The following is a 16,771-nucleotide window of genomic DNA, read 5'->3' on the forward strand; positions in this document are numbered from 1 at the left end:
CTTCCAGCTCTATGAAGCCGGATTCCAGATAGTTGCTGGTGCTACAAATTTGGTGAGATTGTTTCAATTTGTCACACTATAATTTCTTTTCAAAATTAAATACGCTGGATTGAAGAATCTGGAAGTTTGTTTATGGATCTATTATCCAATTGATAATAGTAGCTATGGGGCTTATTGTTAGTAAAAGTGATCTCGGACTGGTCATCAAATACCAGGCAGTCTGAAATGGATCACCGGAGCTGCAATAGACCGAATACTTTCTAGCCTCGCAATGGGCAACCGTCGATTGCCTGTTTCTACTGTGCATACCTAGAACGCTTCTCAATATCGTTGAAAATGTTGTAGTTGAAGAAACGGCCTTTGTTCTTCAGCATGCACAACCAATCACGTTGCATTTCGAAGCCGATTCTCAGTTCTTTGATGTTGCCACAGCTTTAGTGTAAGTCGCGTGAGTTCTTCAAACTTCCTATAGCGCCACGACGCCAACGTCATCCTACGAATCCGAGTGACTTACAGTTCCATGTTCACAGCTGCTTATCGTAATCCCTTTTAACTAATTTTATTTGCTAATTATCTTCTCAATTCATCTCTTAGACTAGTTATCTCGTGTTTGATTAACACTGCCATTCATACATACCGTCGTTCAGGGTGACATTGGGCCTAGGGGTAAGATTAGGCCAAAAACGAAAAATGTTTCAACTCCTAATATCTCAGAAACTGTTACGAATTTTGATGAAATCTTCAAACGGTTCGAAATGATATTAAAATCCACGTCTAGGAAATCACAAAACTCACTCAAAGACCTGATTGTCACTGTACGATAACGCTTGGAATCTGAGTGTAGAGCTTTTGCTCGAATGAACCGGTATTACAATACTGTCAGTAGTGTCCCACAAATCTATTACATAACTAGTTTTTAGATCGCTGGATACCTGGTTATCATGTTACGATAATCTGTTGTTGTTTTATAGAATTTTATTAATCATATATATAATAGCCCTGTTTATCTGTCCGGTGACTAGCCAACCAGACGCAGCACGCGGGGAAATTCTCACAAAAAATAAAATATTTGACACTTCAATTCTTTTTTTCTATCAGATGCATAAAACAAAACCAGTGACAATCTTAGACAACCAGACACAGCATTTGATGAAAAAAATCACAGACAACAGCCGTGGAAAATTTTGATTGAAAAAAAAAACACTTGCCACGGGCGCTACAGCGTCCACAAATAAACTAGTAGGGGAACAGACGGCAACGAGCAACGTAGCAACGAGCAATGCACGCAAAAAAGGGTGAGATTGGGCAAGCCTTCAGTTGATTTGCCATACATAGTTGGTAAGAGCCGTAATGTAGGCAATTATTTTGAATGAACGATTGAATCGTTCCATTGTCACCGCTGAATTATTTCATTTGGCCCAATGTCACCCCTGTGCGGGGTGAGAATGGGCCAATTTTAAATAACATATAACTTTGAAGAATTTTCATAATTCATTATTTTTTGACGTAGAACTACGTCTGTCTTTTCTATATTGGGGTACACTTTACGATTGCAAAAAATCGAAAAACGTCACGAAAATATGATAGACTTTGATCGTTAATATCTCAGTCGTTTCTCGATGGATTTTCAATTTTCTTGGACCTTTCGATCAAGGAAGAGTCAACGCTTCATTCCCGATGTACACTGAAGTCGTTTTTTACGCGTTTTATTTTTACACGAATCGCTTTTTATGCAATTTTTTTCACTAGAATTTCGGGATTAACGCGATTCATTTAGACATATTTTGGAATTTATGCGGTTTTTTACGTTGTTTTAATTTACGCGGCCCATATCCTCCGCGTAAAAGCTGACTCCAGTGTGTTAAAATATGTATGTATGATTATTTACTACTGAACACTTGCTAACAGTTTAGCAATCGGTTTTGGTGAATCAGTCAAACTCGTAAATGCATCGCAAGCTTCTTCTTCCATAGCACTACATTCCAACTAGAACTTGGCCTGCTTTCAACTCACTGAATCTCAGCAGAGAATCACTAAAACCACCAGTACTGCCACGTAGTTCAACGTCACCTTTGCGTACAACCCGATTGGGCTGCACCTTTGAGTTTTCCCCACACAGCGGTAAATTTGTTATTCAAGCTTGTACCAAACTAATTAAAACTTGATTCCAATGTTATCTACTTAAGCTTTGTAACATTTACTTGGAGCATACCACATTTTGGCCCAATGACACCCCCGTTGGCGGTATTTGATTTGGTACACAATTAAAACATTTCAATTTCTAGTCAGCAATCCGCTTGCTGTTATGATTTTCCCACTGGTTGAACTGAATCATGCAGGAACTACAATTTTTTTTTCAACCTAAACTAAACTTATCCTAAATAATACTAAGGGAATCGGAAGGTAATCGACACACTCAAAATGAATGAGTTATCTACCGGAAGTAAAAGGGTGTAAACGGGGCAAAATTTTCTCGCGAACGGTTACCGGAGAACTAGGTGACCTGTTCTATTTTCCATCTCACTGAACATATATTCATCTCATCGCAAAACAAAGAAATATAGCACCAATCTCGTCGCTTTTTTTTGCTAACACGCGTGCTCACTGGTGAAAAACATCACAAAAATAAGAAACAAACCAAACTCCTTTTCATTGCTTTGTTTTTGATGGGATGGAAATAGAAGCTATGGGATGAAGTGCTCAGCCGTTCCCCTATTTATTACCTACGTTAAACATTTTAAGAAAGCCTCATTGGTCATATGAAGGCAGCAGCGTAGTCTGTGGCTAAATGCTGTGCTGTGCTCATTCACATCACCTTCAAATTTCTACTCTTATTTCACTCCTGCTTTCGGTATAATATTAAGATCTTAACCCTCACATAAGTTTCAATTTCATTAAATAGATCACTTAAAATCCTCACAAAGTCTGTGATGAAGTAGAAAGTATCCTAAAATCCGCCACAATCTCTGCTCCACCTCCCCATCGTCAAACACCTTCAGGGAGACTTTGATTGGTTTTACCGGTTTTTTTGGACAATTACCTTTAGTTCATCTGCCTCGATGTAACCACTGTTGTCCGAATCGTATTCCCGCCAGATCTGCAATCCAATGCCGAGAAATTTGCGAAGAAGAGAAAATAAAAAAAGAAAAGTATGAGTCGAGAGGCAAAGTTTTCCATCCATATAAGCTTCAATTGAGGATGATTGGAGTTCGGTTTCTAATCCCCCCTTCGGGCACAATCATTGCAGTAATCGAATACCTAGGAATGCTCAATAAAAGAGAAAATTCCGGATTGAGAGAAAACGTTTAAGCTTTATGAAACGACGAGATGCTTCCAATCAAGGGTCTTTAGAGATCGAATTTGAATCTAATTACTCACCTTCATGAATTCCACGCTTGATTCCAGCGGGTTGTCGAATCGGAACAGTAGCAGAAAGTTTTCCTCCATCGGCAGAAGTTGGGCGAGCTGTTTGTGTGTGTGTGTATGTGCAGCAAGAGAAAACCGGAAGTTAGAACAAACGATTAGTTCGGAGCACAGCAACGGGACAAGCATCCTAATTACAATTGCCTAATCTTCCTTTGTAATTGGATTTTGAGGGGAAGCAAACAATTTAACTGGAAGTAATGCGATTACTCAAAGTTCAGAAGTATGATGGCGATGGATTTCGCTTGGCAAATGTAGCATCAAATTACCTATGTCAGATTTATTAGATTTTAAGAATGTAAATGTAGAGTTTGTGTAAAGTTTTAACATATACCAAACATCAAAAACCCTATAAAATCATTGCATAAGATTATGCATGATTCTTATACAATAGCTTTATAAAAACCTTTCTTTTTCTTGTATACAAATCTTAAAGCTTTCTATACATGACCTACTTTTACACAAAATTTAAAGAATTATTGATGGGGTGTGGATATGGCTGCATATGCCTTATACTCTTGTCCTTTTGCTAGGTTGTAGAGAGCTAACGATCTAATAGTCTGCTGCTACTTTTTGACATAGTAAGCAGTCTCAACTAATAAAGTAGATGTACATAATCAAATTCTGAGTTGAGTGTCTATACATTAAGCTTATTAAGATTAGCAATTGAACAAGTATCGAAAACTATAAGGGTCAATTATCGCCTAGGTGATTCATAGAAACAACGTATTTATGACCTATAACTCAACTGCTATCGTGGTCTATCCAACAGTGCAAATGCGAGTTTCAAACCCGGCAAAATTCTTACAGTTCACCGCCACCCGCATAACTCTACGTGCGGTAGGCGAGCTGCGACTTTCGTCGCTATCATTTTCAAGGGACACAAAAATGTTCATCTGAAACGTGACTGGAATGGTGGCTGCAGCTGATGCAGCTTTTAGCGGAGAAGAAATGGGACATCCGATTTTCTTGGCATTGGTTCGGCTGGGAAATTCCCAACGACGGCAGTTGGCGCAAATAGAACCGAGAATGAAACATTGGCAAAACGGAAATACATCCTCCGAAAGCGCCTCACGGAAGTACGAAAAAGGGGAATGATTTTTTCCTCGTTGGTTCTTGGTGACGGAGAGGGAATTATTCATGAAAATTGGATGTCTAAACGATTTCGAATTGTCACATTTAAATAAACGCATTAAAAGGCAACGAGGAATGGATGAATGTATGCTTGCTAACATGATAACTTTCTATTTAAATGCGAGTAATATTACTCAACTCAGTTACGATAAATGGACAGATGAAGTTCGTGTTTATCACACTAAAGCGAAAGCAAACGATTGTATTGAGATCCAAAAAAGGCATCATAACCGTTGAGAGGATTAATATGTTTTTGATAGCAAGAAAATTATTAAGCCCTATTAGTGGATGTCTTCACCTGTCATAAGACAAGTTTAGGATCTTCTATTTCATTTGATTCCATGCATGCTGGGATTAAATGGAATAGTACCAAACTCACGGTGCCAAACTTGTCTTATGAGTTATGAAAGGACTCATAGCATGTTTATCCCAGGCATTAGATATTCTATCCGGTGCCCAATATAAACCATTTTTTTACGTTCAGTTCGAGTTTTTGTAATGTTTTGATTTTAGAGTTTCCCCAAGACTAATGAATCTAACGTAATGTAACTGGAATATGTTTATACTTTTTTAAGGAATTATTGATTATTGAATAATTTGCCATATTGCCATTGCCTTGACGTAAATATGGGGTGGCACTGGGGCTTGGCCCCTCCTAAGACCCTCTTGTAGCCCCCTCCAAAAAAAATTAAATAATGATTCGAAATTATTTTAAACTAGATGACCCGGCAGACGTTGTCCTGCATAGTAGGCGAGAATGTGCATTCCGAACTGCCCATGCAAAGTTCGCATAGGAATCACAATTTAAGTTATTCACGGTTTGCTCAACTTTACTCGTAATTTTCCCATTAGGAAATATCATATAAACCCGTCGGAAACTATAACGAATGTTTCTGCTGAAGAAATGAAAAATCCATCCAGCGGTTTTCGCGTTTATGCGGATACGAACACAGACCATTTCATTTTTATATATAAGAGATTATCAGTTGAATATTTCCTTTTTCAGATTTAAAATTTCATCAAATTTTTTTTACGCGTTTTGATCATAGAATTTCTATGGCTACTTGATCGCCAGAATTTCAAATTTGTGATTGCAAAATATAAAGCTCAAGTACATTTTTTTTACGTATGACTTACGTCTTTATTTACTATACTTCATTTCACTTCAAAATCGAACTTTTTATAGAAGGCTCGGAGACCCATGATGTTATATACCAATCGACTCAGCTCGTCGAACTGAACAAATGTCTGTCTGTCCGTGTGTATGTGTTTGTGTGTGCACATGAAAACCGAAAAACATTAGTCACTTTTTCATATAGTAATTCTTAACCGATTTCCTCTGAACAAGTTGCATTCGACAGGGGACAGAGCCTTGTTGATAACGATCGACCATTGCGTTTAAAAAGTTATTAAAAAAGGAATCTAACTATATAATCGCCGTATAAGATTGGTGTATTGGCTAAATGTGGGAAAGGCAGTATCACCACTCGGTGAATAAAGTTGGGTTTTAGAAATCGAGATCCTTACGCTGAAAGGAAAGATTTCGAACGTTACTAGCGTTTTTATCTTTCGATAGATTTTGAAGATTTATATATCAATCGACTCGGATACTCTCCAGCAATTTGCCAATTTCATTGAAACTTAAGATTATTAACGATAAGTTATTGAAAATTTTAATTCTTGTCGAAGCCATCAAAAATTTCATATGTAATTAATCCCGTGCATTCCTAACACGGACATCAGAATTCTGTGAGTCACGGGCCTTCGGGTCCACCGCAAGATTTTCTTTGTGTATAAAAGAAGCAGTGCCTGCCGTGTGCGAGTCATTACAATTTGTGACAGCAGCGCGTACTGACGTGCTTTTTGCTCGCGCATTTTTCGTTTCGTTCGTTCGTTCGCTGTGTTTACCTACACAGCATGCAGTCGCCAGCGGGAGAGCTGCCGGTGGGTCTGCGAATATGCATGAAAGAAGAGGTCATTGTCATGTCATTGTCTGTGCTTGATAATGGTAGGAATGGGCGTTCGGAAAAATATCGATACTGCCGAATCGATGTTTTTATTTGGAATGGTCATCCACAGAAAGTGATTGGTTTCATAATCCATTTGATGCCGGGATGAGTACGGGTCATGGCATATGACTGACCATATGTTAAGTTGTGTTTGCATTCAAAGGTCACTAAAGTCACTATTTTTAGGAAAATGGTCACTAAAATCACTATTTTTGCATCCCCTATTGTATAAAAGCTTGTAATCTGCACACGTTCGACGGCCTCGCGATAGCTGCAAAACAGCTGACAAAGTCGCCGCACGGAATGGAAACAAAAATCTATCTCCATGTAAATCACATCACACACAACATAACACACCAACAGAACAGTCGTCGCAGAAACCCCATATGAAAACCATATCTGACTCTCTCAATTTTAGAGGGCAGTTCAAAAATTACGTGCCTAGAATACAATAGCTTCTTGCCGCACAGCAATACTGGTTACCAAACAAACCATAAATGGGATTCAGAAACCCTACATCAATCCAATTGCTCCCCTGAGATAATCTCACTACTCTGAGATGATCCCCCGACTCTTAGCCCGATGATAAGCGACGGCCGATCACACAGCTTAGGCAGGGATCCAAACCAATCCTCAGTTAGTTGTCGGTTAACTGCCAAGCAGGCAATACGCGCAAGTGTCCCAGTAGTGAGTCAAAGTAGAGTGTCGCAGTACAAATCGCCTGACCGACGGAAAACCAAAAAATTGGTAAATTAGGAAAGTGGAGTGAGACAGTAGATGCGGTGCAGTGTAGTGGGTGTTTTGTAAAGCCCTAGGGCCAGGTAGTAACTCCACTGATTTGGCTCAACTGAGCGAAGTTACTAATTATTACTCTACAGAAACCCTACAGAAACGAGTTTCGGTGATGTTGTGCCTGCACCGGAATCCGCGATAATGGAGTAGTGTGGATGTGCTAAGAGATCGGTAAGGGTTGAGATGAGTGCTTGAAGCAAATCCGAAGTGTTTTATTAGTGGAGGAAAATCATCATTTTGGCATTCCCTTAACAGGCCTTTCGTTCACTGCATAAAATTATGTGGTGTGTCCTGTGAGCTGCATTCCAGAGCGATGGTGGACTGGAGTGGCTGGCACGGATAGCTGGCATGAGCCGGCAAGCATTCGCGTTCTGTCCGGGCAGACATCAAGGTTTGCGGTCGCCGAGGGATACACGGTTACACTGACACACACACAAATTAAACTTTAGGTTAAGGATTTAGCGTAAGTACACTAATATACATCTTTAAAATGCATGTGAAATTTATGTTTTTATTTTGTTGCAATGATTCCGAGTAGTGCTTTTTTTATGGGTCCACTATATTGGTTGAACCAATTTTTGGCGGTTCTGGGTACGTGGGCAGTGCCATCTTCGCCTCTTTTCACTTTTGTCTCTGTCTCATGCGCCCCCTCCCCTCAATGGGGAGGTGACAAGCTCAAAATAAAAATCATTTGTATCTAAAGCCTGTCCACGTTAAATTTCGGACACTTAGCTAATGTCCAATCGATCTGTCGTCGTTTCATCAATTTGGGCGTGTTTAAAATATGCTGAAAGCAGCACATAAAGCAGACAGATTCAGCTGTCATGTAAATTGATCGCCTCAGTGGATTGTGAAAATTTTCAAAAATCGCATTATAAGATGGGTGTCCGAAATTTAACGTGGACAGGCTTTAGTACCTACTATTATCATCAACCAAATATGAATTTGGTGGCAAAATATAACATTTGGGAAATATGCTCTTTGGGCTTGTTGTGAAATTCGTGAGGTTAGGTACGTCCGATTCATGTAAACTATGAAATTATTTAAAGCGAAGTGCTGACCTAGAGTATAGAGTACAGAATTGAGGCATAGTGGGACCTGAACCATGTCTATTGGTGTGCCTTAAGGTCACTCCTCACGGAATCCATGTTTCAAAGCGCTCGCGTTTTCAGGAAACACCACTCGATACGGAAGCAACGCACAACTGTCATTTTTATTTTTTCGCAGCAAAGCTAAATCAACAAAAATGATAGTTGTGCGCCGCCTCCGTATCGGGTGGTGTGCCCCCGAAAACGCGAGCACTTTGAAACTTGGATTCTGTGAGGAGTGTCTTTAATACCCTTCGGTGGCTAGGATGGTGAACAGCTTTAGTTTCATCCCAAGGTAACGTCTATGTTGAGCAATGCTTCTCATCGTCGTCAGGGTGAATAATGTACGATAAGGACAACGATTACAGAGAGTTGTTTATGATTGTTAAATCCGCCTCTTTCAGGATAATAGTCTCGAAAAAGAAATTGTAAAAGAGTTAAGTCAGAAGTAATTCTGGCACAAGCCAGGCTAAATGCGTTTTGACCTTGCGTAAAAAACAGGTTTTGCAAAAAAATGAGTTGCGAAACAAGTGCAAAGGTCGTGAAAAAAAAGTTTGATTACTGGGCTTCTTCACAAAAAAAATCTGAAATTGATCCGGCGCTGCTCATTTTTGCTAATGAGGGTCATTTTTACTGTACTAAAGTCCAATTTCTTCACCTCCGTTCAACTCCTAGGTTAACACTTACTATGGTGGTTTAAAAATCACCATTGCTTCACCACGCTCATTCGATTTTTCATCATGTTCTGAGTTTCCTCCGGAATTCGAATGATGACTTATTTGGATCAAAAATGTCTTGCGACTTGGTGAATCTACCTGCTCGCGAATAAAATTGTGCAAAAAAGGATCATGGTGTCAATCAAAACTTCTAAATGAAACTTTTTAAGAAATACCACATTTTCATAAAGAGATTCTGTTTATTAAAAATAAGGAATAGATACCCACCCTAAAAAACTGGTGTGGAGGTAAATAAATTGGTCGGATTTTAAAAACCTAAAAAAACAAAAACTAATTCAATTTTAAAGTTTTTTTTAATCAAGATTATTTGTCGTTCAAATTACCATTTTAGTAAACTTCAATGCTTAAGTCTGCAATTTAGAAATTATAGTTTACTAGGATGTCTAATAAGAGTCCTTGGTCTAATTGGTGCTTCAAAATTTCCCTCGGAATGCTACGACGTCGAGTTCAAAATCTCAAAAACTTCATATAAATTTGTTATTCAACCGTAGTTTTACTGGACAAATCGTATTTTATCATTTTTTTTCATGATTTCAATTACTTTCTGGTTTTCAAACAAAATACATATCTTACTAAAGACTTATAAGCTATGTAAGTCCAAATTTTTCTCGGTCTAAGAATGAATTAGATAATTTTATATTTTTATTTTGCTGTTTTACAGAAAACTTTGAGCTCATGTTTACTCCGTGGTACTTATAAGGCTGTCGCAAAGGCACTGGCCTCCCTAGAAGCACACATGTTCCACATAAGTTACTGCTACTTATATGTGACCGGATTAAGTCACAATTAAGTTGCTGCAACCATTTTTGTCTGACTTGTGCTGCTCGGACTTTTGCTTTCATCCTCTCCCTACTTACGGCGTAATTGAGCGTGGTCAGTAGCAGTAATCTTCATGTTTTTGTTATTTTTCTTTTTCTTGATTTCTGATAGCATTCTAGATAAGGATTTTAAAAATAAAACACTAGTTTTCCATTTACGAATTACACCGTACCAGTGCTAATACAACTTGTAGCGGTTAAAAACTTCATACAAAAATCACTATTAGGTCACTTTTTCTGCAACTGAATGTCACTGTTCGGTCACCTTTTCGTCATTGTTGGTCACCAAAGTCACTATTTTGAACGGCATTAATCGCTACCAGCCCTGCAAAAAGAAGCAACTAAATTGGTGCTATGTTTCTTTGTTTGGAAAATGAAACAGTTCCCCTAGATCAGCGCATTTTGCCCAAGTTTGAAAATTTTATTAATAGAATGGGCTTGGTGGTCCCGCCTTCCGCCTCATACGCAGGAGGTCATGGGTTCAATCCCAAGCCCGTTCTATTCCTCCTACTTTGTATCTTTTCATATATTTCCCATATTCTAGCAATCGCTAGAACTGGAAATGGGCTTCCATACCGTTTCCATCTTATATCTCTAAACCAACAACTTGATCAGTTCCAGCTGGTAACTGTTTAGAATTCGAAATGAGCCAAAAATCTCGTTTCGGCATCCAATTTAGAATATACACCACCCTTTCATTCACAATGGCAACTCGTTAACCAAGACGAACCTCTGCCATAAAGAAACCTAACCCCAGATTCCAATAAAATTCCGCAGGAACTCGTGGCGAGTGCAGAGGTGTTCTCGGCTTGCAGTGGGCGAGTGACTGCATCATCAACTCCTTCCTATCCCTGATGACCCTGAGGACGTGGCCAGCGCCGTTATTGACCATCCAAAAATACTAGGTATAGCTCTCGAACTGTGCACATTGAGGTTGGAGAGCAAATCCCATGCTTCCATCCATTGGTTCCCTGTGCAATTGCGATTGTTTTGGTAGGAGTAGTAGCAACTACGAAATGCACGGTCATCATTTCTCTAAAAAAAAGTTTGAAAATTTTATTCAAAGAATTTTCAAACCTTAATTACTATCATCAATAAGAAATCTCTAAATGCCCTACATTTGCTTGAGTAAATAGGGGCTAAATAGTTAGAAACAAAGCAATTCTAATTATGTATTTAATTATTAGTTTTATTTCCAGAAGATTTTTAATAAACAAATTAATAATTCTACACAGCATACCTATACCTATAATGCAACTTCATAGATCCAAAAGTTAAAAATTTATGAAAATACGTTACGTTTATTCAAGTCCTACGTCTACTCGTGGTTATGTTAAAAAACATTATCCATTGCGAGTATATGCCTAAATTAAACATAAATTAAACAATCTAAATAAAACAAATATAATAGATAGATTTTCAAATATTAAAAAAGGACAAAGGAATATCGAGCTCTGAATTGGCATTAAATCCGCACACACTGGGACAGAGCCGCCTCGCAGCTTAGTGTTCATTTAGCACTTCCATAGTTATTAACTGTGAGGTTTCTAAGCCAAGTTAGCATTTTTTTGCATTCGTATATTATGAGGCTAACTTGATGGTACTTTTATGCCCAGGGAAGTCGAGATAATTTCCAATCCTAAAATTTCCTAGACCGGCACCGGGAATCGAACCCATACACCCTCAGCATGGTTTTGCTACGTGGCTGCGCATCTTACCCACTTTTGGCTAGAAGGCATTGCGTAGAAAAAGAGTTGGATTTTCATGTAGATTATGTAAATGTAAGCTTTCAGGACAATAAAAATAACATTTACTAATACATTTCAATATCTACTACTCATTGCAATTTAATAATAATATTACTCTAAATGATTATGCAATTTAAATTTGGTAATGGTTAAGCCTGGTACTAAATACGCAATACACAAAGAGGTTCAAACAATAAGAATCTGAAGACAATTGTAAGGAAAGAAAGGTTAGAAAGTGATAAAATGATGTTGAAAATTGGAAACTTGAGCACCTAAAGACTTCCAATAACAATCCAAAAACTCTTTGTTCATTTTTAGAAAGTGCAGTCGATTAATCGATTTTCAGAGAGTAAACACACGTATCTCCATTTCTCTAGCATTTTGTTTAGTGGAATGTTGTCAACAGCTTATAAAACTAATTAGTATTGTTTTAGATTGTAACCAAAATTTTCGACGTCCCGAGACACCGAAAACGAGCATGCTCATAATGTGAAAATACGTATCTTAAAGATACTATCAAGTTGTGGCATTCAATAAACAAATTTGTAATTTATTTAATTTATCTGATTTTTTTTTTTATTTTTGCCTTTAAATTATCCTATTAATATTTATCTATTTGACCTAGATTTGCTCGTTTCATTTTGACCGTTCAAAAATCGTAAAGTACGGACTATCGTATGTTAGTCCATGTTAAGTACTATTTGCTTTGAATATCCTAAAAATTTTGAGTATTTATACTCAAATAAATTAAATAGTATGGTGGACATGACATCAACAATTTCCAAAATCAAGTACATCTATAGCTTCACGGTTTATCGAACTATGCAATGTGGCACGGCAACATGATATCTCTGCAGCAACATAATTTATTGGCAACACACTACGAAAATTCTTGTAACATTATGTCGTTTAACACCGACATATGCAAGCGAACCAAAAGACGCATTATTGCATTCAAATTAATTTTTACAAGGCTCTGAAAATGTGTATCCTAAATTTTACACGGCCAAAAAAACTAGTGTATGTAGCAAAAATGGTAAGGCCTAGCATGTCAATTTAACACCAGGGGTGGCATTGCGCATCTCGATTCGAACGTAATTCTATCGAGTCGAACATGTTACCCTAGCAGCACAATTCACTTTGATTTGGTTGAAATAACTCATATATGACCAAATTCAGTCGTATATGAGTATAATAGACTGATTTACAACATGTGTGTTGCTCGGGTAGGCATTACGGCTTTCGATTCGATCTCGAAAACGACTCATCGTTCGAGTACTGTCGAGGAGGTACAAGAATAACGAGATGTTTTGGCATTATGGATACTCGATAGCCCACTGGAAAACGACTCAAGTCGAATGAAAGACACTCGTCACCATTATAGTTTTCGCATGTTGTTCGAGAGTCATTTCTGGCTGAAAGTTTTTAATTATATTTGTTATTATTTCTCTACGGGAAGAGAATAAATGTTTCATTATTGTATCTTGAAGGAAAGAATGTCATTAGTATACCTACTTTTATAGTTTCCAGACAATATGCAATCTCTAATTATCCCGAAATCCGCGTAAAAACGACTTCAACTAAAAACTTTTGTTTGCAGTTTTCACGTATTTCAAAATCGATAAACAGCGTGAAAAATCGATGGGAAAAATCTGCGTAAAAACGTGTATATTCCAAAATATACGTAAAAATAGTTGAGTTAAATAAAAGCAAACGCGCAAGAGATAACCCAAGTGCATTTAACTAAAACATCTTTAGCTTTAAATTATTTAGCTCAAAATTGGATATGTGGCATAAACTCGAATAAAATTAAAACTTACAATTTGTGCCGTAACAATATCTCATTTTACAAAACATATCGTATCGGCATAATGTTTTAATCGGTTGCAACTGCTCAATAAATAATATTCCTTTTTATAGTCATTGAGCACGATTTGCTTGTTCATAAATTAACTGCCAATTCATGCCCTCAAGGATGCCTTTCCAACAGGCAACATGCTACACGCTGATGTAATTACTCTTTTCTCTCTGTCTACTCACATTCGCCATGCGCTGAAGGTTGGCTCTCCAACGGGCGGCATACTAAACACGGAGACAGCTATCTCTTATGGGAAGATCCATAAAGTACGTCACGCAAAATTGGCGATTTTCGACCCGCCCCTCCCCCCTTCATCACACTTTTTGTATTAAGCCTCTAAAATTTATGTATGAGCGTCATGCTGCTAGGAACCCCCCTCCCCCCTAGGAGCGTGACGTACTTTGTGGATGGTCCCTATTCTCTCTGTCTACATTTCATTTGACAGACCATACTCGATTGAGCTAGTACAGCACCATTCGAAATCTTGTACTGCGACTAAATGAAGTCGAACGAAATACATAATACCGCATTTTTTTCGAAACGAATGCAAAAACGTACGAATCGAGTGATTCGATTCGAGATGCACAATGCCACCCCAGATCTTATGAGTGGGAGTCCCGTTCGATACCACTCTACCATTCCTGCTGCTTGGCAGAAGGGAGATCGAAGCTTACCATGTTCTACAATTTCATGAATATGGGGAAGCATCAGCCCATCCACTGCTTGTTCCTTGCAACTGCGCTGAAGGTGAAAAGGAGAAACGAAAACAGTGCTCAGCTGGTGCGCAAAGAATCTTGTATTCATGGGTCACTTTGTTTGTTTCGGGGCGCTTTGGATTTCAGTCATTCTTACTGTAAATTTAAGCCATTCGGTAATGAGAAGCATTTAATGTCTGGCATTCGGTATTTGATGACAGAATGATACTGCCAATATATTGTGTTTGGTGTCTGAAGCAAATATGACACAATATTATGTTATGATTGGATGCATCTCGGTTGATTACGTCAGCTTAAAGGATTGCGTCCCTTATAAAATTGAGAATTTTTGGCGTGAAGAATGATCATGTGGAGTATATTCTGTAAGGAATTAGACCAGTACGAGTATATTTTTGGTACATATTTGTCATATTAATGTCCATTTTTTGTCATTGCAAAAAAGCATGTGCAACTCGTTGCAAAACTCGATTTTTCAGCACTCGTAGTATTTATCCGGGCTGCGAAATGGTGAGTTGACATCCGGGAAGGGCGCCTAACATAGCTCTGGTCCTCACAAGTTCCAATACTCACGCTTCCACGGGTCTTCCGATGACAATTGACCGCCAGCTAAGGGTTGCGTACTTAGCTGGTAGTGCAGCCTGGGCACTGTTGTCCTTCTGACATCAGCTAGAGTGAGAGGGTGCGTACTGTGGGGTCTGCCTAGGATGTGGTGGGGTTCGACAGTGGGCTCTGTTGAACTTCTATAAAAACTGCATGTGTCCCCAAGCAGGCCCTATCAAAGCGACCGTGTGCCGCTCAAAGCGCACTAGCCTAGTCCTGGTGTTGGGTGGGACTTTAAACAAATTTGACCCGACTGATCGAGCGTCTGTCCACCAAGGAGGTGCGGCTCCAACAGCGTCTGTTCTGGCATCCAGCGGCTGAGTATGAAATGCTGGAAGCTATACCTAAGATGGCAGCCCCATCCCGGTGGATAGGGAACCTTGGGCCAACAACCTACTGTTCCCGAAACATCAATTTGTTCGAGAATCCGATAATGAAAGAATACGGACTGATTTTACGGCGACGACTCTTAGCGCGAAACAACGGACACGAATAGGAACATGGAACGTTTTAACCCTAGCCCAGCAGGGTAAATTGGCACAACTTGCCAATGAGGCACGCCGCATGAAGCTTGAGATCCTGGGACTGAGTGAAGTCCGTTGGCCAAACTTTGGAGAACACAGAACGCCGTCGGGACAAGTTCTGCTATACTCTGGTTTACGAGGTGAACACGCTCCCCGGCATCGCGGAGTTGGCTTCCTACTAAGCGCTCAGGCACACTCTGCGCTTATGAAGTGGGAACCTATAAGTGAAAGGATAATCGTTGCCAGATTTAGAACACGGGTCCGAAACCTTACTATAATCCAATGTTATGCGCCAACCGATGCTGCCGATCTGCAAGACAAAGAGAACTTCTACAGTCAACTCAATGCCGTCGTAGATAGAATTCCGAAGGGTGATATCAAGATCTGTTTGGGAGACTTCAATGCGAAGATCGGATCCGACAACTCGAACCATGAGCGCATTATGGGACGCCATGGTCTCGGAGAAATGAGCGAAAACGGAGAGCTGTTCGCAGAATTTTGTGGTAATAACGACATGGTGATCGGTGGATCGTTCTTCCCTCATCGACCGGTTCACAAGGTCACGTGGGTCTCCCGTGACGGCTTTACAGAAAATCAAATCGACCACATCTGCATCAGCCGTAAATGGAAACGGAGCCTTCTTGATGTACGGAATAAACGTAGTGCCGATATCGCGTCTGATCATCACCTCCTCATCGGCGAAATACGCCTGCGCATTGCGCGGATTCGTCGGCAGGAGGAAAGAGTTGGACGACGATTCAACACACGCCGACTGGAAGATGCCACGGTGAAACGGTCCTTCGTTGAAGAACTGGAGACGCGTGCTGCAGATATTCCGGAAGGTGGCAGCGTGGAAGACCAATGGACCGCTATCAAGAATGCCTTCATCGCCACCAGCGAGAACAATCTGGGCGAACTACGCACCCAGAGAAAACAATGGATCACCGATGAGACCTGGAGGAAGATAGAGGAGCGAAGAGAAGCCAAAGCCGCGATAGAGCGATCGAAAACCAGAGGAGCCAAAGTCTTAGCCCGTCAACGATACACGGCTCTTGAGAAGGAAGTAAAACGCTCATGTCGACGGGACAAGCGAGCGTGGGCAGACTCTCTGGCCGACGAAGGAGAGAGAGCCGCCGCAACCGGGGACATTCGCCTCCTCTACGATATCTCACGACGCTTAAGCGGGGTGAAGATGAATGCAACGATGCCTGTGAAAGACGCGAATGATCAGTTATTGACCGACCCAACTGACCAGCTGAAACGCTGGTTCGAGCACTTCGAACAACTTTTTCAAGTGCCAACCAGGCCATCACCACCTCGGCAT

The 16,771-nt window shown here is 39.7% G+C and overlaps 1 protein-coding gene across 6 annotated transcripts in view; it reads right to left on the reverse strand.

Annotated features, from left to right (window-relative positions):
• Window positions 1–16,771, reverse strand: part of LOC134224145 (calbindin-32) — a 310,480-nt gene that overhangs the window by 62,699 nt on the left and 231,010 nt on the right. For all 6 annotated transcript variants that reach the window (XM_062703408.1, XM_062703411.1, XM_062703406.1 and 3 more), the window contains 2 exons: window positions 3,379–3,465; window positions 3,041–3,097 (listed from right to left, as the gene is read on the reverse strand). In XM_062703408.1, the coding sequence (XP_062559392.1) occupies window positions 3,041–3,097; window positions 3,379–3,465 (144 nt within the window). The remainder of the gene's footprint in view (window positions 1–3,040; window positions 3,098–3,378; window positions 3,466–16,771) is intronic.

This window comes from Armigeres subalbatus, chromosome 3 (assembly GCF_024139115.2).
Source record: "Armigeres subalbatus isolate Guangzhou_Male chromosome 3, GZ_Asu_2, whole genome shotgun sequence".
Lineage (NCBI taxonomy): Eukaryota > Metazoa > Arthropoda > Insecta > Diptera > Culicidae > Armigeres > Armigeres subalbatus.